This window comes from Chaetura pelagica, unplaced genomic scaffold (assembly GCF_000747805.2).
Source record: "Chaetura pelagica isolate M959 unplaced genomic scaffold, ChaPel_1.0 scaffold76, whole genome shotgun sequence".
NCBI lineage: Eukaryota > Metazoa > Chordata > Aves > Apodiformes > Apodidae > Chaetura > Chaetura pelagica.
The window spans coordinates 7,699,967-7,725,426 of record NW_009970723.1 but is presented as its reverse complement, the minus strand read 5'-3'; the positions used below and the strand labels follow the sequence as shown (position 1 = coordinate 7,725,426).

At 38.4% G+C, this 25,460-nt stretch overlaps 1 protein-coding gene across 1 annotated transcript in view; it reads right to left on the bottom strand.

Moving 5' to 3' along the window:
* Positions 1-6,210: 6,210 nt before the first annotated feature.
* The window catches only part of DPY19L4 (dpy-19-like 4 (C. elegans)), a 28,768-nt gene continuing 9,518 nt past the window's right edge, over positions 6,211-25,460 (bottom strand). The window contains 11 exon segments of the mRNA XM_010006506.1: positions 6,211-6,492; positions 9,618-9,776; positions 10,078-10,210; positions 11,978-12,060; positions 16,373-16,429; positions 17,920-18,040; positions 19,139-19,258; positions 20,886-21,044; positions 22,834-22,907; positions 24,229-24,327; positions 24,414-24,545. Coding sequence (XP_010004808.1) covers positions 6,328-6,492; positions 9,618-9,776; positions 10,078-10,210; positions 11,978-12,060; positions 16,373-16,429; positions 17,920-18,040; positions 19,139-19,258; positions 20,886-21,044; positions 22,834-22,907; positions 24,229-24,327; positions 24,414-24,545 — 1,302 coding nt within the window. The 3' untranslated portion in view covers positions 6,211-6,327.

The following is a 25,460-nucleotide window of genomic DNA, read 5'->3' as shown; positions in this document are numbered from 1 at the left end:
AGATGTGGTTTATCTTGATTTCAGTAAAGCATTTGACACCGTCTCCCACAGCATCCTTGTAGAAAAGTTGATCAGGTATGGGTTTGGTGATCAGGAAGTGAGGTGGATTAGGAACTGGTTGAAAGGAAGGAGTCAGAGAGTTGTAGTCAATGGGGCAGAATCTGGTTGGAGGTGTGTGACTAGTGGAGTCCCACAGGGGTCGGTACTGGGACCGGTGTTGTTCAACATCTTCATCAACGACCTGGATGAGGGTATAGAATGTACCCTCAGCAAGTTTGCTGATGACACTAAGCTGGGAGGAGTGGCTGACACACCAGAAGGCTGTGCTGCCATTCAGAGAGACTTAGATAGGTTGGAGAATTGGGCGGGGAGAAACATGATGAAATTCAACAAGGGGAAGTGCAGAGTTTTACATTTGGGGAAGAACAACACCATGTCCCAGTACAGGTTGGGGGCTGAACTGCTGGAGAGTAGTGTAGGTGAAAGAGACCTGGGGGTCCTGGTAGACAGGAGGATGACCATGAGCCAGCAATGTGCCCTTGTGGCCAAGAAGGCCAATGGCATCCTGGGGTGCATTAGAAAGGGTGTGGTTAGTAGGTCAAGAGAGGTTCTCCTCCCCCTCTATTCTGCATTGGTGAGGCCACATCTGGAGTATTGTGTCCAGTTCTGGGCCCCTCAGTTCAAGAAGGACAGGGAACTGCTTGAAAGAGTCCAGCGCAGAGCTACGAAGATGATTAAGGGAGTGGAACATCTCCCTTATGAGGAAAGGCTGAGGGAGCTGGGTCTCTTTAGCTTGGAGAAAAGGAGACTGAGGGGTGACCTCATCAATGTTTACAAATATGTAAGGGGTGAGTGTCAGGGAGATGGAGTTAGGCTTTTCTCAGTGATGACCAGTGATAGGACAAGGGGTAATGGGTGTAAATTGGAGCATAGGAAGTTCAAGGTGAATATCCGAAAAAATTTTTTTACTGTGAGAGTGACAGAGCACTGGAACAGACTGCCCAGGGAGGTTGTGGAGTCTCCCTCACTGGAGACATTCAAAACCCACCTGGATGAGTTCCTGTGTGATGTACTCTAGGTGACCCTGCTCTGGCAGGGGGGGTGGACTAGATGATCTCTCGAGGTCCCTTCCAGCCCCTAAGATTCTATGATTCTATGATTCTATGAAAGTCAGAGTTCAGCAGTTTCATATGAGTTTCCTCCTATTTTGCTGCTTATTCTCACACCAGTGTGTGTGGGCAGACACACTCAGCAAGACATACGGATCCAGTCTGAGCAGGCTGCTCTAATCCTCGAGTATTTATGCTGCCCCCTCCAGAGATGGGAGCTCTGCTGCAGTCTCCACTGGGCTGAAAACTGCACATGCAAACACAACGGACTACAAAAATCATTTTATTATTGCAACAGAGGAAGGAGGTTAATTCATTACAAACTATATGTTTTTTTGAAAGGGTGTCAGACTTCTCCAAAGAAAGCACAAAGCACTTTGTGTCCCAAACAATCCATACTTTCTGGATTTGGCTCTTACTACAATTTTTATTATTTTTTCACAGAAAATTTTGTCACGAGAGAAAAATATTTACTGTGTAGACATTATTTTGATAAAAAAACCCCAAAACTGTCCAAGACGTCAAACAGGATAAAAGGAAATGGATTCCTTAGGTTTGTTATTAAATACCTGCACATAGATATGCCCATATGCCATATACACTACTGCTAAAAGTCACTGTTCACAAGGAAAGCACCACCAACAATTCTGTGTTACTGAAGTAATGAAGTTTGAAGCTTTGAAAGGCATGAAACACCCACTTCTGTTCCATCAAATAAATAGGTAACCTTAAACATCACTTGAAAGGCAGAATGGCATATATTTAACTACGCTCAAGCTGAAAACGTTGCCAGATTAATGACACATTTAAACATCCAGTTGAGGTACCAAACAATTCAGAAGATCTTTAGGCCTTTCTAGCTCTGCATTTGGTGTAGTAAGAGTGCAGCAGCATCATGGTGGTATTTTCTTTTAGCTGTCCTGAAGATGTAGAAACTATTATTAAAATAACACACACTGAAAGTTTTCCTTTTCACTTTGCCCACCCCAACCCCCCAAATAAAGTTTAAAAAATAGTACTAAAGGCATGACTATGCAGATCTGTGTTGAGGTATTACTTCACATTAAATATTGCTTGTGTTGGAATCAGCTCTTCCTTCATCTTTAATACCGCAGTACTCTGGAGCCCACCTACCCATCAGTATTTAGGAGATGTACAGATTCAGCTACCATCAGCCATAACAGAATTTACTCATCACATCTCCAAATCACAACAGTAATCCAGACACCTCTAAATGCAAATACAACACACATGCCCACGCAGTCACACAAACAGGCTACGCATCCTCCTGCTAGATTTTTGGTTAAAGAACAGGTTAGACGTAGTTAACAACATCATCAAGAAGTGTTTCAATGACAGCTTACACATCCCTACAATGTGACCATGCAGCTTCTGTTCATATAAATTGTATGGGAAATCACAAGATTTTGACACATTCTTAGTCAAAATAAAGTGGTAAGAAGACGTGGTGCCTAAATTTCTGCTTTTGAATAAGTAGTAATGCCAGCAGAGCAAATAGTTTGAAGAATTTTCAATGACTGTTAACCCTTTTGGCCCTCTTTCCTCCATACTTGACTATCTCCTCCTTACCCCTGCAATGGAAACAGTATTTAAGATTGTATTCAATTATATTTCCATTTACATTGGAAGAAACAAAACTAGTGTTTTTTAAAATATGAATAGAAGTTGATGTTCTGAAATGCCTTTGCTTAATTAGTCTCAAATATCTCCTAGAAAGTCTGTCAACCGAGTTCAAGTACATAGGAATTCAGGAAGTGAAAGAGCATTTTCTTAAGATTAAAACAAAACTGTACATGTCAGTTTAGCTGTGGCTAAAGGTAACGGGTAAGTGCCAAGTAATACTATCCTCCACTTAGTCTTTCAAGGTATTTTTGTTGCATTTACTAAGATGAAGTGTACCAGAAACTGGAAATGTGAAGGACGAAATAAGCCAGCAAAATAGCAACACAAATTGCTAAGCAAATTCTCATTCTTTCCAATGAACAGCTGTTAGATGGTTGGGATACATCCAAGCTGCACCACTTACTACACCAGCATCCTCAGAGGCTGGGGTACTAAGCCACAATGGAAGCTCTAGAAATTGGAGGGACAGGAATTAAAAAAAAAATAATAAATTAAAAAAAAAAATCACAAAAAGAAACACAAACTGAGTTTTTTGTTTTTTTAATAAAGCTTGCAAGGCACATGTTTCAACTGAATTGCAGCAGCTACAGCAAAACAGATCAAAATTTGCAAACAGTTCCCCAGTGCTTCAGGGAGTTAAACCTGTGACCTGGTTGAAAACTGAGCTAGAGCTGTGTATACAAGTCAGATGTAATGATGCCCTACTGTTGTCCTTCTGAGGGATACCATGAAACTTGCTGTGTCTTTTTCACAGAAGGTGGATAGTAGAATAGATAATAATATTTTTGCTAATCCACAGCTGCATAAGAAATTCAAGCTGATAATTTTTTTTGTAAGATATGATTCTTCCAGTCACTCTTAAAAATTATGCCTTTTTACTGGAACAATGATGACACTTCTTCCATATAAAAGGCTCCTTCTGTTGCATAAGGCTGCTGTGCCAATGGTGCTGCAATACAATTCTCTCTAATATAAAAAGCAAGGTAAACATTTTAAATGATTCTCCTAAAGCAGAATCAATTGTATCAAATGTATCAAGAATACGTCTTAAAAACTACAACGAAACTAATAACAACAACTATGTCACAGTTCAAATAAAGTTGAACATGTTTGTTTAAACATGTATAAAAGCCAATGTGCTACAGGAGATGTTTTCTTCAGATGCACAGTTGGCCTCATTTGTGTTTTTCTTCATGTGTGCTCTACATGTATGTATTCAAACTATGTCCTATGTGGTAACACATACCACAGGCAGTCAAGGAGAGCTAAATATTGCATCTTGGCATGGCAGGCTAAGGCATGAAGCCGTAAGCTGTGCGACTTCCATCCACCCAAGTGCAGTTGTAACCCTGAAGTTTGCTGCCTGGAATGCCTTATTGATGTTCTGAAATGGTATTCACAGACACAGAGACATGCAATTCCTTGCAGTGATTCAAACTTAAATTGTATAAGGAACTCCATACTAGCACATCCAGAGAAGGTTCCTGCAGACCTTCCATAGCTCAAGTGAATACCCTAGCTTCTGTTGCTGTATGGTAACTGACAAGTCTGAAGCACTCCAGTGCAGTAAAACATCTGCAGTTGTGCTTAAGCAAATAAATAGAGACTGCAGTTGGCCAGAGACACACATGCACTTTACCCTCAATACAATGACTGTATCACCAGAAAGGATATTTACTTTTAGCTTGTAACTCACTGACACTGATAATTACTGCTCTCAGTTATCACATCCAGTATATTAAATGGATTTATCTGAGCACTGGTTTAAAATAAAATACATAATTTAACATCTTGTTGAGACTCACAGGCCTAAAAATATAACTGAAAGTAAAAAACAGATTACAGATATGTTGACTTTAACAGCAATAAAGCTTTTTTAAAATTATTTTAAATCACTCTAATAGTGATATTAGCTTTTAAAAAACTCTTGGCACTACTAGTAGTGTAAAGTAAGTAAATGTATCTGCATAGAGCAGACAGGAATTGTGCATGTACACCAACATGCTGCAGTTTCTAGTAATTTCAGACTTAAAATCTCTGAATTTGCATTGTATCAACAAGTGTGGTAAGGACTGTTTTGCAGCTCTAATTTGCAGAATGGTTTGCAGATTCTTCAGCTGAAAGTTAATCCTGTTTTACCAGATCCTTCATTAAAGGCATCTGCGCTCCAAAGAATCATTCCCACATGCCTGACAGACTGGTCTCTGGGACAGGTGTTGAAAGAATCTATAACTGCAGGTAACTCCCAATGGGTGAATTACCTTCTCTAGAACTTATGCCCTGGCTTTTTGTCCAGCTATACCTACATAAGTGAAGATACCTTTACCTTTTCCTGGCTTTTCCTTTCGCAACACCAGGATTAATCCCAGAGTTGGAATTAGAGAATAATTTATTCTCTTGAAAGTATATCAGACAACAACAAACAGGATGAACAGATAATTTGCTAAGAATAACAGCTGTAGGGAGGGGGGGGTGTGGTGTCATAAAAGGAAGACAAATTTAAGCAGGAAGCAAGATTGCAGAGCACTTTCCCAAATTTTCAAAGATCTCAGTCTAGTTGCATAATCTATAGAAAAATAGCTATGAAAAAATGTACAATTATTTATTAGTGGTGGTGATAATAGTGTTTTAAATTACAGTGATGGCACTATCCTAATATAACTATCACATAAAAAGTTGAATGAAATGAGTATCATCCATCCCTCCACACACACACACATTTATACCAGCACACACATACAGAGGATGAAACAGGTGCACAAGTCTCAGTAGCAAACCTAGCTGTCCTGCTACACTTGTCTGAAACCACGTATGGCAAACTGTTGTATACTGGCCCATCCTGATGGTGGCTAAAACACACAAATGCAGACACATATACACATTTAAGCATGGAAAAAGTTCTTTCCAAACTGAAGATCTGACCTTGCCAACTCCGGTCCAAATCCGCTTCTACCAACACATCTCTATAGAGATCAGTGCCTTAATCTATGGAAACATTGTTTAAATAAAATCTTCCTTATTTGACTTATACAAACACTATAGCTACACATAAGATGTATGAATGTGCATTAGACAAACATAGAAATGTTTACAGTGGAAGACAGGAAGAATTCAAACAACGAAACCCCAAAAAACCCAAAGACTAACTTGAAGAGACTCTGGATACCAATTATTTTCTTCCTAGAAAATAAATGCTATATTACTTAAATGAGCTGTTTAAATAATTTTTGTGCATTTACTGAAGTCTACTCACATCAGCTCTCTAACACTAAAGTTAGAAATCTCAGCCCCATAAGATTAACATGATTTATAATGGGAAGAAAAATGCAAAAACATGGAAGACTGTCACACTTCGTAGAGACTGTAAAACTGATGTATTTTCCCATTTCCTTCAAGGATGGTATCTGTGTATGTTGATCTGTAGTTCAAAGAGTTCCAGTTGGGTAAAATACACGTTGTCAATACACAGCACAAGTGCTCATGTATCTGCAAAAATAACTTCCTTGATCAAAAGGAATGTTTCCAACAGAATTTCATTCACAATCAATCCTCAGGAAGAAGCTTGCATGCTTTTTCACGACTGGAAGGATATCACAGTGTTGATTCTATATACGAAGTAGGATCTATTCCAGTATACTCGAGTAAAGTAGTTCACATATGGAGAATAGTTCATTTTGATTTCATGACAAAATCGTCCATATTTTGAGTAGGCGTAATTGTCACCTTCCTCACAAACCACCTGCCAGAAAAGAAGATCTAATTACAATACTGAAGATAAGTGGTTACAGAACATAATTCTTAATTTACTTCTGCATTCTGTATGTTTCCTTCACAATAGACATGTAACTTCCATACTGTGTGGTTCCACTAGGCTGAAAACGTTAATACCTTTCTCAGGATAGCAGACAGTAAAACCAGTGTCCTTCATTCATATAGTAAAGAACAGCAGCAGTGGAAATTACCCACGTGCTCCAGTTACCCAGTACTTCACACCTGAGCTGCAGATGGCACACATACCACCTTGTGTACGGCACGGAAGTCTCAATAACCTTTTCCAGGCCAAGTAAGTTTGACACACCTCATAAAGACTGAAGACACATGCCTATACATTCCAACCAACTGACTTGGAAGCAAAGTGCTCGTGTGTTTTAGTATCTACTATCTGATGTCTTTCAAGAAATCCCTTCACTACTTCTTCTGATGGGACAAGTTTACATGGGTCTAAAAAAAGGTGGTAGGACAAATTAATGGAAAAAAAATCTATCAGTAGCTACACAACACAAAAGACATTTCCCCTGAGCTACAGTCCTCAGCAACAGACTGCTGGAAGTCATCTCTGTCTTGCCCTATCGTATGCTCAGCCAGTGTCAGAAACAACGTGTCAGACTGGGACTAAAGGACACAGTCTAAGGTAGGAAGTAACATCATCTTAAAAACAGCAATTTGGAAAACACCTCCATGGATCTGTCAAAAGCATAACAGCCTGTCTGTTGTGTCACTCTGGGAACAAGTAAATGCTGAAGTCTTCAACTGCATATGCACTGGCTTCCACTCATTTGGGAAGTCTTGATAATTTTTCAGTGACTATTTTTCTTAGCAAGCAAACTGACAGTTTAGTTTCAAAGCTTCCTGAGACAACACACTATATCAACATTCAGAAATAAACTGTCAACTTTCTGAAAAAAAAAAACCTTTACTCCTGTTGGCCATTCCAATATTTTTTCTACAACTAACATTTTTAGCATCCAACCCAGTACAGACTCAGGCACAGACAGCAAACATTACCAGCCAACAACTTTTCTTCTAAAAATACTGAATACTCAGTAGTCAGCATTTTAATGTATATGCCAGTTTTCTTGTAACAGATTTAGATTACGGACATACAGTGGGGCAGATTTAAACTGGAACTCTCATCCTGAACCTTCTTTTTTCACTCTTACTCTCTCCACTATAAGCAAGATAACCATTGTCACTGTGACAATAGTCAATGACTGCTGCTTTTGTGTACTGACAGTGCAGTATATGGCATTTATCAAAGTCAGGTTCCTTGCACTGAATATTGTCTTTCAATGCTTCTTCCCTCTCTTTGACTGAAATCATCATTATTTCAGAGCAACAGCTGCTCTGAAAAGTACTGAGACATGTTCCTTAGGATGAACTGCTGAACAATGGGTTGTTTGGAATTGAAGGAGAAGAAACTCATTCTGATATATGAATCAAACAAAACCTTAAAAACATGACAGCAGAACTGTACTGCTGAAGATAGGATGAGATCAGGATTATGTGTGAGAGAGAAGCATACGGGAAGCATGGAGATGAGAGATACAGGGATATGAGGGAATGGAATCCTGAAATTGTGGGTTAATTGTTGCAGCTGACATCCTACATGTGAAAAGGGAACAGGAACTTACTCATGCAAAAACAGATCTGAAAAGAAACTGAGAGACAACATGCACTTTTTATCAGTGATGGAGGTTACTCATAGATACACACTCTGTTCTGGCATAGTACATTTGTTGCAGTACGGAATAGTCATAACATAAAGGATTCTAGTAGCAAGGCAAAAAAAGAAAAAGGATAGATTTCAGTAATGGTAGAGAAGTTAATAGAAAAACAGACAATATCTTCCATGGAGAAACTGGCCAGGAAACCTACAAGTTAAAACACCAGTTTTAGATTCCTGGGGAGATTAAAGAGTAATCCCCTAAAAACATATCATCCCTATAATTACTGCCCCAAATGAAAGCAACTACAGAAATTAAATGCCTGCATTACAAAGTATTTGGAAAAGTATATATAGTCAAAAGTAGAGCTTATAAAACACTTAACACAATTAACAGCTTGGGTTCTTCCCAAGAATGGAATGCAAGACTATATACAAGAAACGTATGTATCCTCCTCATTAACAAACAACAACAAAAAAAAACAAGCATTCAAATTCAGGATTAACTTCGTACAGTTAATACACAACAGGCTGTAATGTCAAACAGATGCTTACGTTCTTTTTCTTAGTCAGGAAACCAACTACATTAAGCTAACCTGTGGTTGCTTAGAAGCAACTGATGACTTCTCCTCTCCTGTTTACCTGAGACTAGGCAGTCAAACTGTAATGGAGTCTACAGCCACTCCTGCCTTTATAAAGTCAAAACTTCTGTTGGATTCCCAGGAAACAGATGAACAAGTGGTAATGAGATCACTTTATAAACCCCATCCCCTGCCCTACTTCAGCAGCAACAGCAGCACTATCACCATTCAGAACAGACACAACATGGCAATGACTGAAGCAGCATTCATGTGTACCTTCATAATTCTACATTTTATTTAACTTATCTTTCTACCAGCTGTGGCTTAAACTACCTGTTGGGATGCTAAGGTATCTGCAAGGCTGAACTGAATAGACTTGGAACCTCATCAGTATCAAACAGGCTGTATTGAGTGGAATGGCAGGCTGATCCTCGTCTCAGGCAGACTTTTAAAAGAACTGAGTTTATCCATTTTAAACTTTCATCTTTAAAACTAGTAAAGAATGCCCTGAGGCAGGGCTTTACTCCTTTTGTAATAACCTCTTCAGATGTTACAGTCTTAAGACATTTATATATAGTTAAATGGTATTTAATGATTGGCAGAAAAGCAGCACAGACACTAATGTAATAAGAGGGATTAGGACAGTCAGAGAATAGTATGGGTAAGATTACAGGTGTATAAGAAACAGACAAAACAAAAGTTAATTGATCACTTTTAAAATTATGAGTCCACCTACACATCAATTACAATCAGAAAACATAAAATCAGCATTATAGGAAGACTTATTTCAAAATTAATTATTTATACATTCAACATTCATTTTTTCTTACTGTTACTTACGTGACCATTAGCAATATCCAACAGATCTTTAACTCTACATCCTCTTACAGGTCCCACTTCATTGCAAATTGAATCTTCAATAATCAGAAAATTGGCTTTGTAAGATGTCAGTATCTTATAAATATCTTCTGCTGACCTCTTTGAATAGATCTGATAAATCTATAAATTGAAAAAACACATTCATGAAATGCAAAAATCAGTGATATATTCAATACTAGGGGGTTGCAGTATTTGGAATAGAGCTCAGGTGTAGTGGTGGGGGCAGCAAACAAATGGTCTGCACTGCCAGGTGGCCTGGGAGGCACAAACGTGTGTCATGAGCAATGTTACAGGCCATCTTCTTTGCAGCATTAACATTTAACAATACTCCCACACATCTCAATCAGGCACTTGCCTCTTACATGATGGAACAGTCTGTAAATCACTGATAGTACACATATATATGGAATTGGATACTCACATTCTCATTTCTTTTTAGAAGATCATCATCATTATATAAAGGCAAGCTCGACACCATCCATCCGGTACAAAGCTTAATTACACCCATTAACTGTGGGCTGCCTGCAAACACAGCAGCCACCGGAGCCTGTCGTCTGCAAAAGCAATGCCAGGATACACATCTGAGTAGAGGATGCAATGCTTAAAACACAGCTTTTAATTTTAAACAGTCTGTGAATCTTTTAAGGTCCTATGGTATGAATTGGAGAGCATGAAGATATCACTGGGAGTCTAATTACAACTGGTGTTAATGCTGCATTGGCAGTAGTTTCCTTGCCAGGAAAAGTTCAGACCTGCAGCAACATGGAGTTTGCAAGGAAGTTCTCCTGCTGGGGTAAAAGCTGATGGCCCTGCTCCTTCCCTCCTTGCAATTCATGGAGCATTGTTCAGAGTGGTCCTGGAATGAAATGAACTATTGTTTTTCTGAATGGTTGCTGACTTGTGACAGAACAAGCATGGGAAGGAGGGCAGGCAGAAGGAGAAACAAGATGATCTTATCTCCTAAGGGAAAGATCTGTGATTATTTCCATTTGATCTCTAGGTAATCATCTACAAGTAAATAATGTCATGATACAGAATAACATCTACAGTAATTATGTGCCTGGATTCGGTATCATCTTTTGATTATTCATGTTCCTGCATTAGTGAAAGAGAACAGTCACTGCCACACTTCATTACAGACTTTAGACAACTTTTCCTGCAGAGAAAATTCAAAATAAATTCATTTTATCAGAGAGGAAATGTTAATAAAATATACTATAGCAAGGACATTCAATTAAAATTCCAACATGGATATCAAAGTATATCCTTAAAAAAGTCCTTATTTTCATTAAAAATAAGAACAGCTGCTACACATAAGTGTAGTCAAACTGCTCTTAGCTGAGTGAATCTCAGTGCAATTCACCATGATTCATTATGTACTTGAAGTGTAATACATGCACACTAATGTAAAAGCCATTAGGTACTTGGCATTATTCCATTTGCTGCCTTGAAGAGCTACAGCAGTGACAAACAACATACACTACTATTAACAAAAAGAAGAAATGGGCTGGAACACTATAATTATAAGCCATGACTTTTCTGAAGATGAACAGGTTGACATTAAAGACCTGATAAATACCAAAAAAAGTATTTTAAAGAAGTACAGTTAAAGGTAAGTTATCTGAACACATGGGATCTAACTTTCAGAAAAGTGCAATTCCTAACGACACTGTTCAAAGTCAGAACTGGATTCTGGCCTCATTCATTCTGAAACTTCTGGTAAGAAGAAAAATGTATTTGTGAAAATACATTGACTCAGCATCAGCTATGTATGTGGCTCAGTATAAGTCTATGCAACAGGTCCATATTTGCTATGCCCTGCCTAACCAGCTGGAAAAGAACCTTTCCAGCCTCCTGGTCAAAGGGGATGTTTGAATTATACATGTTACACTGCATGTTTTTGACTGAAGTCTTCAAACCGTCACATTCAAGCATTTCATTTTACTGGTTCACGTGCAGAAAAAATTCAGTGTTTCTGTCTCCTGTAGAATTAAAATCAACATGAATCCTCTAATCTACTGAGAAGGTGCTATGCAAAGAACCAAGTACTAAGATGTCCACCTTTAATATTATTACTAGACCTAATTTCCAAATAAACATGACTTGCTTGTACACTTCAGGATCTTCTCTTGGAAGCAATGATCAATTCTTGGTTCTTCTCAAAGGAATAATACCAAACTCTCTCCTCCTATCTCCCCCCTATATCATGTACTGTTTTAGCCATGGAAAAGTCAAATTCATTGAGGTAGCCCCACAAAATACTGAGATAAAAATACCTTGATGTAAAGAAGTAAAATAGAAATGTAGGACTTTGTACTTACTTTATCCATGTCATGAGTTCTACTGTATCAGGATCATAGAATTCTTGCAGTTCTGAAAGCTCTGTCATTATCCTAGGGAAAAACTGATGGAAACATATTTTTTGTTACTTACAGTTAAAAAAATAAATAAATCTATAGAGCACCTCATTATATTATATCATTATATTATTGTCTGGTTTGAGCCAGGATGACGCCAATTTTCTTGCTACTGGTCTTTTTCTTCAGTGGACTCTCTGTCAAGCAGCACACTTGCTGACACTAGCAGCAGATGTTCCAGCTGGTGGACTGGTAACACCTGAATGTTTATAGCTACTGCCTAGAGATCAAGAGCACTTTGCTCCACTTGTTGAATTTGCTGCTTCAGACCTTAAAGGAGCAAAAGAATTGTATCTACAACCCTCCTGTAGGGAGGAGCAGACTAGACAGTCGGCAAATTGGCAAAACAGATTATTCCATCCATATCTACCTAGCTCTCGGTATGAATTCAGGGATTACAGAAGTCAAGCCCTTCTTCTTCTTCCCTTCTGTCTACGCTTGGTGTCCAGGGAGGACTCTGTCTATCCATCTCCTTTGATCCCTAGTCTCGCATTCCAGACCCTCATACCTCTACCCTCAGCTCCTCTCTGCTCTGCCACTATCTCCGACAGCAGTCCCAGACTTCATCAGAACTCTTCACAGCTCAGGAGTTGCTGGGGGTTGGGGGAGGCAACAGGGGTTTTGTATATTCCTGCACATATTGTATATATTTGTACACATTCTATCATTAGTATTTTATTAAAGCTATCTAGTTTAGTTTTCAATCCAGAAGCCTCTCTCCTTATCCTGTCTCCTTTCACTACCTGGGTGGGAATGGGAGGGGATCATGAGCATTAATGTCATTGGTTTAATTCTCAATCCTGAGTCAAACCGTGACAGGCCTTAACTAACACAAAGGAAATGCATTTCATCTGAGTTTTCCCACCTGATTGGTGTTTTTGAGTATTTTGCAAAACATGTTGTTTATACTTATCTCACAGTCAGAGACCTTCTACAAAATAAGTACGTTAAATATACGTTAATAAGTACGTTCTCATCTCTCTTTATTTTATTAGAATCCTTATAACTAAAATGAGGAACATTCAAACAAAACACCCTATGTGGCAATAACATTCACCAACTTTAACTGGCCTTCAATGCACCAAAACCATAGTCCAGGTTTTCATATGCAAATACATATAAATAGATGCACTAAACCAAGAAGCTAATGTATCACCTCTGCTTAAGCAGAGGAGGTTGGACTGTAATGGCTTGATGGAAAGGTGCTGTGCAAGTGGAATGGTTATGCTGCTTACCACAAAAAAGAAATGTCTCCCATAAAACTATTTCAACATATAAGGATGATTAAATGGACACCACTCCTGCACGGTGTCTCTGACACCTGGAACCGCCAAGAACCAAGACGCTGGCTCCTTGCTGAAGGGTCTACCCTCCCTGCCTGTGGCTGGTCTGTCCTGCTCCGGGACTCATGATTGGCTGGGCCAGATGGAATAATGCATTGGGCACCTGAAACTCACCCTAACCTAAAGAGAAGTTACCAGACAGCACTGGGGGGGGGGGGGGGCCACCCATTCACACTACTGTGCTGCAGCGTGCCAGGCCTTCGAGGGATCCCAGGGGTGGAATAAGGGCTGAAATCAAACTGTTCTTTTAAGAACAGAGAACTGAGATCCCTGCCTGCAGCCCAGGACAGCACCGAGCTGAGCCAGGAACAAGTGGGAAAGGAGAGAAGAAATTTCTTGAAAGAGCATTATGTGGATAACCTGCGCTGGATTTTCCTCTGACTTTTACTTTAGTCACTGCAGTGAAGGTTATTATGCTATACTGTATGAAATAGGGTATCTAATTTTATGGTCTTGAAAAAACATTTTTGGAAAATAAGGGATTCTGGCAAGTTGGATAGAATGCCAACTCCTGCAGACCAGCCCAGATGGCAAGCCTGCAGCACCACTTCCCCATCCTGTCTGGTATGGGGGGGGTGAAGAAACAACAGGTCCTTTCTTAATATGGACCATTTTAGAATAATAGAATGAGTTAGGTTGGAAAAAACCTTTAAGACAATCAAGTCCAACCAGTAACCTAGCACACTGCCAAGTCCATCACTAAACTATACCCTTAAGTACCACATGTACATGTCTTTCAAATACCTCCAGGGATGGAGACTCGACCACCTCCCTGGACAGCCTGTTTCAGTTCTTGATAAACCTTTCAGCAAAGACGTCTTTCCTAATATCCAATCTAAATCCCCCCTGGTACAACTTGTGGCCATTTCCTCTTGTTCTATGACTTCTTACTTCAGAGAAGAGACCAACCCCCACCTCTGTCCAACTTCCTTTCAAGCAGCTGTAGAGAATGATAAGGTCTTCCTTCAGCCCCCTTTTCTCCAGGCTGAACATTCCCAGTTCTCTCAGACGCTCCTCCTAAGACTTGTTCTGCAGACCCTTCACCAGCTTTGTTGCCCTTCTCTGGGCTTGCTCCAGCACCTCAATGTCCTTCTTGTACTAAGGGGTCCAAAACTGCACACAGCTGAGGTGTGGCCTCACCAGTGCTGAGTACAGAGGCACTACCACTTCCCTGTTCCTGCTGGCCACACTATTTCTGTCACAAGCCAGGATGCTGTTGGCTGCCTTGGCCACCTGAATACATTGCTGGTTCATATTCATCCATCTTGTAAGTCCTAGAGCCATTCCAAGCATTCATCTGAAGACATGACTAGAAGCTGACCAGCCCAGAGGAGCTGGAGCATGTTCATGCTTTCGTAAATGCTAAGTGAATGCTACTGGATACCTACTCTTTTTGAAAAGCATAAAGTTTACAGGTTATGCCAAATTAAAGGGACAACCTTCTTTGAAACAGCCATAGCAGACAGACAGCTGGAACAGGGGGCTGCTTTTAACTGAGGAGTTTCCAGCCCTGGAAAATTCAACTGTCAAGTGATAGCAGTCTACAACCAGATACGTTAACAGTAGCACAACAGCTGCCATATATTCCTTTCAGAGCTGAAAGTTGTTGCAGTGCTGTTACATGAATACCTGAACTGTCTGTGGAACAAGAAAGGCATGGAAAGAAGAACCGCTACTGCAATCCCAGGGAAAACCAGCTTCACCTATCCATCAGAGTCCTTGGAAAAGTCTAGTCAGATGAGGGACTATGCCAGACTGAGTCAGAAGGCAGCCAAGCAGAAAGATGCTGAGCTGTATGCTCAGCCATTTATAGCCATGGTAACAGACTAAGAGCCTCAAGACATTTGCACAGTCCTGTAACTATTAATCAAAGTTTCCAAGCTCAGGGATGAGTTACAAACCTGGAGAGCAAACTGTCCACCCCTGCCTAAAAGCTAAAGCTGGATCTGCAACAGATAAAGCCCTCTAGAGTCCAAACCCCCACACTGCTTTTATTAAAAAATAATCTGAAAAATAAATATCTGGTCAAATAACCTAGTTTCCTCTATTGTAATACATTTCATAACTCTTTTGAGCAACTTTAGCATTTTTCAGAATATCTATTGCTCTGGCAGAAATGTGGCAAGAGTCAGATTACACTGCAACCATCATTTCTATTATAAGATAGATGTTTCACAATCTGTTAAAATACTGTTGGTCAAGACTGGCTTTTATATTTGGATGCTTTTTATAAAAATAATTATTTAACTTCTTATAAAACTATTCAAACTAACTATCTTGAAGCTATGTCAGTATAGTACTGGCTTATACTTTATGGAGTATTTCCCATATTTTTTGCACTTAAGGAAATTAAAAAAATAAGTTCCAAATATTCCTCCCCACAGTCTGTTTGTGACTTGCAATAAAGAACTCAGTATTTATTTTAAACATGGAAACACCTGTAGCTTTTCTTCCCTTTATTGTAGTATATACATAACTCTACGTAGTGCTCTGCATGAAGGATTTAACTCCATTATAATTTCATGTGATCTTTTCAAACAGATTATTTTTGTATGGCCTCCCATAACTCTACTTCCATCTAACCTCACTCCTTCTCACTAAAACCAGGAATAAGGCAACACAATTTTTAATATCTCTAGCTTCTATTTGGCAGTATTTTCTGTGTCAGTTTATATATGCAAAGCATAGCTGAATATAAGAAAGTCTTCACTGAAATTTAAACACTTTGTAATTACCATAAGTATTAACAAATTAAGTTGTCAAATACCTCATACTGAAAAATGTGAACAGTTTTGTTTCAAACAAACCAAAATATATTTTCAGTGGATGACAGCTTTTCTTTCATCATTATTTCATTGATTTTCTTTCACTAGATATATTTAATTATACTTGCTCACTATTTTGACTCAAATTGTCTCTACATACTAAACAAAAACCACAAAGGTTGTTTTCCTACCTCTTTCCACAAGGTGAATCCAATTATTGTAGGAACTGCCATACTCAGAATAAGAGCCTGGAAAATACATGTTAGAAGAAATGGATTATGGACTGCTCTCCATTCTCCAGCCTTGGACTATCTGCTGATCCTGTTCATATCACAGGGTACATTTACTACAGAAACCTCAGAGTGGCAACAGGTTAAGCTTAGTGGTTTGCTACCAGGCAAAAACTCTCCACAAACAAGAACTTGCCTAGTTCAGCATGGAAGAACATATCTGACCCATAATTACTTTACCATCAATATTAGGGATGGTTAATTACTGGTCACATAATGATGCAATATGCACATGATGTAGGGAACAGAAGAAAAGTAAACACCTCACATACAAATGCAGTGAGATAATCTGATAAAGGGAAAAAAAAAGTATGAAACGAGCATTTCAAACCTCTGATCTTGTTCAGCTCAACAATATTGATATGCAAAGCCCAGAAACCCATTCTTCAGCACGTCGTCAATCTAGCTCACTGAATTTTTGCTTTGCAAAAAGGAGAAAAGAGCTCGCATGGTTCAGGAAACATTTGGTAAGGAATGCACACACGGCATTCTCTTAATAATAAGCTAGTTACATATCTGCTGTGTTCATAGTTAAAAATCAGGTCTATACAGCAGAAAGCATGAGGTATGTAAAGCATGAGGTATGTACATGTGTTTACCATGTACATTGTTACTCCTTGATTGGAAGAATCAGAGTCGTAAGCTATGAATGTTTCAGAGAGAATAGTGTATGGCATTTTCACAAGTGAATGAGTGAACTCCTGTTAAAGTATAAAATATTTATTCCTATAAGCCTCTCAAAATTTAGGTGAGCACTATTCTATCCTTATTTTTATTAATAAAGCAAATGCACAAAGCTGCTAAAAATTACACAAAGCAACTCTCAGCATATTAAGCATAAAGGTAGGGTTGGAAGTGGAGGAGTTGTTTGCACTGAAGCACAAGCTCATCTTCAATTACAACACCTCTCAACAACGGCCACACATGAACAAATCGTAGGCAACGTAATTCCACTTACCATTTCTTATGAAGCAGCTTTAGTCTTAGCAATTAAATACATTTAACTACCACATCCTTAGCCTTATTTCCTAGTGAAGCAAGGCTTATACTGATGCTTACCTGTATGCTTCTGCTTTTTTTCCTGCATTCTTCCTAAAAAGCACATGACCTTCTTGGCCAATCACAAACTAAATGTCAGAGCTTGAGGTTTCAAAGATTTGTTAAAAGAAACTAAATAGATGAGTGAAAGAGGGAAAGATGAAGACAGCTCTGCTTCTTATGGGGAAAGGCTGTAGTGTGAATATAACTTTATCATGAGGTACAACAGATCATGTGGAAGCACGCTATTAAGAATGAAAGACCTAGAAAAAGCAGACTATATGAGATCCACTGTTTGCAGAACTACGTGCTCTTTTAACAGATTCTTCTATAGATCTCAGGTAACTGTTGCTTGAAAAGTTATGTGCTTCACACCTCTAATTCCCAAGACACTGGCAACATCAACTCACCAGCAATATTGGGTGCACAGCTTTCAGTCGAAGCCACTTGAAAAGTGTCATCCAGAGTTCAGGAGAGCACACCCCAAATGCAGCAAGCATACAAACATAAGGTGTCCATAGATACTTCATTCTGAAAAACATTGCAATAACTTAGTTGGGACTCTGCACATGCCTCTGTATTCAAGCTATTTATAAAAAACATACAGGGTTTTTTTCATATGCTAGTCAGTCTGGTTGTTAAAGCTATCTGAGATCAAATCTGATGGCACTGAGGGGTAAACCAGGGAAATCTCTAGCAGGAGAGCAGGCACCTGATTATCTGCTGCAAGAGGTAGGAGCAAGATCCAAGGTCAAAGATGACAAAATCCTTCACAGAATTCAGGGGAGGATGAAAGAAAACCAAAAAGACTAGTAAAGTCATTTGGCTGTTGCAGTTTTCCAGCCAAGCAAGGACAAAGAGCAGCTATTCAGCAAAGCTGTACAGACACTGTACTATAAGGGAGCTCCTGAAGAAAGGAAAGGAAAATATTTAATAATTTACATTTTGCTGGTATTGTCTGCCTCTTAAAGATAAGACTAGTCAAGTTAAGACAACTACATGGTAACACAACAGTCTGCTCACTTTAAGAATTTGTGAATATTCAGATTTTAGGATGACGAGCATAATACAAACACACATCTACCACCTTCAAGCTGATGTAGCTGAGAGTCAACATATTTCAAACGTTAGCTTCTGTAGCTTTGAGGACTAACACAATGCCTTTGAAAACAGTTTTGCTACTGCTTTAATATGTCAAGAAAGGTGTACTTCATGTTAGCCTAGACACAAGACGATGGATAAGGAATCTTCTATGTTCCAATATTCCAGAACACACTGTGTTTATCAAAATACTACATAAGATTTTGCTAGAATACAATATTAAAAGAATTACAGCACAGTTCTTCACTTAATTACCATAAATAAAGTTATCAAAATTTGCTTAAATTAATGTCTCAAGTTTTGGCTGCATTAAGCTTGGAAAGCATGTTAAAGACACCAAGCACAATCCATCATATACCTGTACCCAATTCATAGTCAAAATTATGTTTGCTCTCTCCCCTACTGAGTACCACTATATGCCAAATACACTTCTGGAAAGGAGTGAATTGCAAAGGAGTCAATGATGTATCACATCCAGTAAGGAACTCTCTGTTGTTTTCAAAAGAGATACATCAAAATCAGACTTACCCTTCCAAACACATCGCTAGACAACCAAGTAAAACTGTGTGAATTACATGATAAACTATTTCTGGCCTCTCTCCAATTCGACCATCCTCGAGTTTAACTGCCTCTTTCAGTGGTTCACCACTGCAGTTGGAGAAAATGAGATATCACTTAATTCAGACATTATCTCAGGTAAACGTGCCAATAAAAATACTTTTATGATCGTTAAGTCAGCAGTACACTGAGATCATCCTGTGTCATATCATACAATGCTTATTTGTTTTTGTTACTTCATGAATGATCTATCAGTACCCTCTGTCCCTTGTTTCAGACTGTAACCTCTATGGAACAATGACTGTGCATTAATACAATGGGATCACTGCCTATGACTGTAAATCCTATTTTAAGGTAATCTGGTAACAAGAGACAGTCTAATTTAAGAGCATGCAGTCCCTGCAAACTTTTATATGAAGCATGCTGTACATGCATTCTAACCAAGCCTCCTCATCATTAGCTTGGTGAAGAATTATCCAAGCTGTAGGATGATAATTGTATATGAAATGTGTGTACCATTTTATGACAGACCAAGATAACAAACCCAGGTTTTTGTCACTTTGTAAATTCTAGTAAGATATAGAGATATATATATATAATAAGCAGTATCTTGCAACAAACATTTTTCTATAAACGAGATTGCAAAGCACACAGTAGATGTGTGTGAGGTACATAATCATGATGTAATTTAAGGTTACAATTTCATAATAAGTTTCCTCAGGACAAAGAGAAGAATATATGAAACTATTAAGTAGCTCAAAATTAAAAAAAAAAAAAGAAAAAAGAAAGTAGGTAGGTATTTCAACCACAAGCAAAATATCAGAAGTTTGTTTAATTGTTTTGAATATACTATCACACATCCGATGTGACAAACATTTCCATTCATAGCAGTATAGTCTTTATCTATCAGATATCTTGGTCCTTGGAAAAATCTATTGATTTTCACTGCAGATAAGTGAGAAATTTGCCCTGATACCTGAGCAGTTACACCATTCACTGTCTACCAGGACGAGATAATTCCCTAGCCACTGAGATTCCAAGACAAGTTATGTTAGGATCTACAGTGTTGCTATTCTTAGTCTGTAAGCAGTTAGCTCCACAGCCCTTCTCTCAAGGTAACTGTGAAACTAAAAATAATTGAGTCAGTTTTACTTCAGTTCTGTTCTGAGCAGCAAAGACTGACAGACCTTATCACAGTAAGCAAGAGGTTAAAAAAAAACCCCAAAACCCAGTGAAGTATTAGAAGTCTGAAATCCTCTCAGCTCCACCCATCTCATCCTTCAAAGTTATCTACATGTGAGAGGAAAAAACCAAAACAAAACACAAAGCAGGAACAAACTGTCTAGCAACAATCAGGTAACTTTGCTGTTGGAAGAGGAAAACAAACAAAACATCATTCTCCCTTACACTGGGAAGAGATAAATATATTACAAAACACTAGCCAGAGCTGTGCAGGAATTGCATACATAGGGAAAAAAACAAACAATTACAACTCCCTGTCTTGACTGAGAATTACTTTAGCAAGTAGCTCAAGATTTCAGTCACTGAAGAACTTTCTTTAGGAGCCTCTCTTGGGCACTTTGCTCTGGTGCTCGCACCTTGGCAAGCTCAATGATGCAACAAACTTCGGAGCAACAAACATCACAACCATTCACTTAAACACTCATTAACCTCTTACTTTTAACTTCTTATTTTTCAGGATAAGTAAGTTACTTACCAAATTCTCCTAAAAATGACCTGAGTTACAGAAAAAAGGCAGATAATTAATACTAATATATAGAAAGGCAACAGTGATGACTGTGTTAGTCGCAAAAAAAAGTCTTGGGAGGGTGCCTGAAGAGATTCTTGACAAAGGAGCCAATTCATTGTAAAATTCCTAGTAAGGCAAAAACATCCCATTAAAAACATTAACAATACCCCAAAGATTAGAAAAAAACCCCAGTACACAACCAATCACAGTTTAACCTACTCATATCACAGGAAACTATTTTAAATTAATCTTTGAAAAGTTATCTTTTTATCATTTGAAACTGCTTTGCAGGTACTCTTTTGAGTAACTATCAAAAGCTTGTCTTCTAAAAAAGAATCTGCAATCTGAAGAGACCAGACCACAACTCTTCTATATCACAAAAACCCAGCCTCCCATATAACTCCATTATAGGGACCACAAAGCACTTCATTGTTACAACGGATTAAGATTTTAGAGATATTGATGCAACAGGGTATGCTTGCCCTCATTCCAAATGGGGAGATGAAGAGAGAAAGTGGTCATCTGAGATCACAAACAAGCCTAAAGCACTGCCAAGAATAGAATCCTTAATGCTGAAATTCTAGTTCTGTAGCCAGACCCACTCAATCGTTCTTCTTTCTCAATTAATGAGCAGAAAGATTATATACTCTACCAAGAAGCACTATCAGTGTGTATCCTTGTTTGGAATTAGTGCAGCATGTGATGCCATGAATGCATTCTTGTCTTACTTTGTTTCACTCTCCTCCCTCTTTTTCGTTGATGGAAGACTGAACCAGTGAACCACTTCCAATTAAGACAGAATCAGGCTAAAGATTAACACCTGGGCATGTCCAAACTGGCCACAAATGACAGATCTTGAAGCTCTTGCTCTGCTAACTATATTTCCAACCTACAGTTACACAATTTTCTAGGTGTAGTTGCATTCAGTTTGTCTCACTGGCTTCACTGCAGAATTTGACTGCCTGGAAAGTAACACGTGGCAAGTCCCAGGATCAAAAAAAATAAAAAAATCCAGAATACCTGGTAGCTGAATAAACTGAAATCCTGACCAGAAGCAGTTCTTTCTTTTCTTGCAGAACACTTAAGAAAGTGCATGTATGTGTGTTAAACAATGCATCTTACTCAACATCATCCAAAAATTCCCCAACAATTTCAATGATGTGTGATGCCATTTTCCATTTCTTTCCCTGAAAGGCTGTGAAGCAGATTTTTTAAGAGATGCAGTTCCCAGGAGAGAGTCACAATTCCTGAACAGAACCACCAGCATGGCCTTAGGTCCAGGGGATGTCTCAGTTGTTAGTCCATTTGAAGTCTTCCAGAAAATCTGTAGCCACGTCTTCTTGTAGACCAACTTTCAACTCTTTTACAGATGCAAACAGTTTTTCTTAGAATTACAATTCCCTCTGACTTTTAAATTCTCTATTGACCTAATTTCTTCCAACACATACAGGTTTTTTTTTGGGGGGTGTTATTCTTATAAAACTAAACATAAAACCCCACAGCCCAACCCTGTTTTGAGATAGCATTGATAGTTCATGACTCTCTTCAGAACCTTTCCTTTCCAGGCTATAAAAAGATAGAACCACCACCTTTACCCCATTATCTTTTCTTTCAAGACTTATTAGAAACACGAGTCAGGGTACTGAAAGTTTTTGCTCTTCAACATCAAAAGAAAAGAAAAATCCAAGAAATGTTTTCATCCCAAAACAGGAAAAATATTGAGGTGCTTCAGAAATGTCAAAAGTAATCTCTCAATACATATCTTTTTTCAATTCAACCTTAAAATCAGGTGATAAACAGAAACTGTTCCCTAATTCGTCTATAAAATTCTCACAAACCACTACAATTTTATACTTCTCAGAGCAGTTTAAGAAGTTTGGATATCTTAGAAGGTGTCAAGAGTTAAAAAACTTACTTAGTAGTGTTTAAGCCAAGTTTTACTTCAATGAACTTCAGCAAATGCTCATTTTCTTTATGAGGAACAAACATCTGAAAATTAATTTAGCAGAGAAAAATCTTATTGAGTGCTGCAAGCATCTTTCACATAGTCCCTTTATTCAGGTAGCAAAATGGCAGGGAACAATCAACTATTCAAGATTTAGTTAAAACAAACAAACTGGATTAAATGTGCCGATTAAGGTGTTGGTACAGTACTGCAAATCTTCACTTAAATTAATCTATCTTTTGGGTTTCCTTAAAAAGATAATTCCCTTCATTTCATTCATGTACCCCAACAGAAAGGCAAGTGAAAAACTGCCAACAAGTTGTCAAAAGGCTACTGAGTGGTGTAAAAAGGATCATGAAAAAACAAATGTAACTTACCCCCAAGCAAGCCAAAGAACATTGTGTTTGGCTCCACTAAACAATAGGACTGCAGCCTAGCAAAAGTTATGACCATTTGTAATCTTCATGTAAATTGTCTGAGCAGTCAAAAGTTCATTGTACTGTCTATGTCTTTTAGCTCATATTTTTCAAGGTTAGGTTTTATTTTCCCAGAGAGACAGCAAGGCTAGCCAATCTGAATGGCACAAGAAAACAATCAATACTGGGCATTCTCTCAGAGCTTTTAGGGTTCACTAGGTTATTTTATTTTTTTTTAAGTTGACACTGTTAATTAACACAGCCAGAGTGAGTTTGAGATGTAGAGAAAAAGCAGAGTAAGTTAGCAGAGTAAATTATGTAAAAGGCAAGAGCCAGCTAGAGAGAGTTGCTTATCAAATACAGGACCAGGCTAAAAGCCCATTGTACAATCTCCTACGCTAAGTGCAGGTCTCTGTTCCTATGTTCTACTTGAAATTTAATTCAAAATTAACATCTACCCTGAGACTACTCACACCTGTTCCTGGCTACTAGTTCTTATTCATGCACAAGAATATTGTGACCAGTTTGTAGAGGCAATCCAAGTTACAAAAAAGAACACATCTATGAAATAGCTAATGTATACAGGTACAAAATTATTCAATTTTAGTACTTCAGATAGCTATGAAGTAAGCTATTGACTGTCAGATCAATACAGGTGGTGAAGCACTGGGAAAGATTTCCCAAAGAGGTGGTGGAGGCCCCAAACCTGGAAACATTCAAGGTCAGGCTTGATGAGGCTCTGAGCAACCGTATCTAGTCACAAAGGTCCCTACGCAGTCACTGCAGGGGGGCTGGACTAGATGACTGTTAAAGGTCCCTTCCAACCCTAGACATTCTATGATTCTATGATCAGTAAGAAAAGCAACACTACAAAAGATTTTTTGAAGTTGTATCTGCAACTTTTCATTTAGATTTTGACAATTAAAATAACTTTTTAGAGGAATCTTACCTTAAGTAAGAAGTTTAGTGTCACTGTTATTGTAAGTACCAAATAAATGTAAATTATTTTCAGCAATCTTGACATAAATGTGCCTTTTTTTATGTTCATCTGCAAAAATATTTTAATAATATCTTATCATTTGGAGGCAGTTCAAATAATAAAATCCATACTTAGTTAGAAGAGAGTCTAGTTACCTGAAGGCATTTAGAGAGCATTAAAGCTGCTACAAGGCTCAGTAATGGTGACACTAGTAAGGATGAATTTTCAAACTGCAAAAGGTACCCCAAGAAGAGAGAAAACAAATATATTTTGTATACTTCATGCACCTGTTGAAGAAATAAAACACAGTAAAATACAATTTTAGTGGATATACACCTTGATTTTTGGAGCAGTAGATAGTTCACTTCATCCCTGTCAATCAGAGGATTAACAGATCTCTATCCTCCAACCCATTTATCTAGCAGGTTACTGCTTGGCTCTAAGTATTTCACATTAAAATGATCCTGGTCAGCCTCAGTAACCAATACACAACAACTTTACAAGAATTCTGTGAAAAAAGTAGTATTTTACAAGGTCTCCCTGTTCTGTAACACCTCACTGTGATGCAGCATGAAGCTGTAACCACAAGGCAACAGCAAGAAAACATACAATTTGTGTGAAAGAGCTGACTCCTGTGAACATGCACTTTCCTTGCCCACACAATACCTTGTTCATTTAACCTATCTCAGGAATACACACTGATACTTTGTTTACTAATTGATAAGCAGCTCTTACAAGCCCTGATACTTGGCTCTTCTAGACTTTTACTAAAAAACCTGCCTTCTCCCATATATTTTAAGGACTTGCTTTGAAGTAAGATAAAAAATTTTCCTCCCTTGAGGAATTGGAAAAAAAAAAAAAAAAGAAAAGCAGCTGAAAGCAGAGGTGATGAACGAGTATTGCACACAGTTTGAAACAGAAGTTACATCTGACACTAGAAGGCACACATGTATGAAGTAGCATACATACCAGTGCAACAGGCAGAGTATAAAAGCCTTCTTTGTTCCAACATTTCCAACAAACATTTTGCAGAATAAATTCTAATACTTTCTTGTTATCAATTGGTCTTCAGCATCTGTATAGCCTGTTTATTGGCCAGATCAGTACACAGTGGCCATTCAGGGTGAAAACAAGCCCCTTAACCACACAAAGCCAACAGAGAAGTTTTTTGGTCAGCTCTACCCTGCTGTGAATAGGGAAAG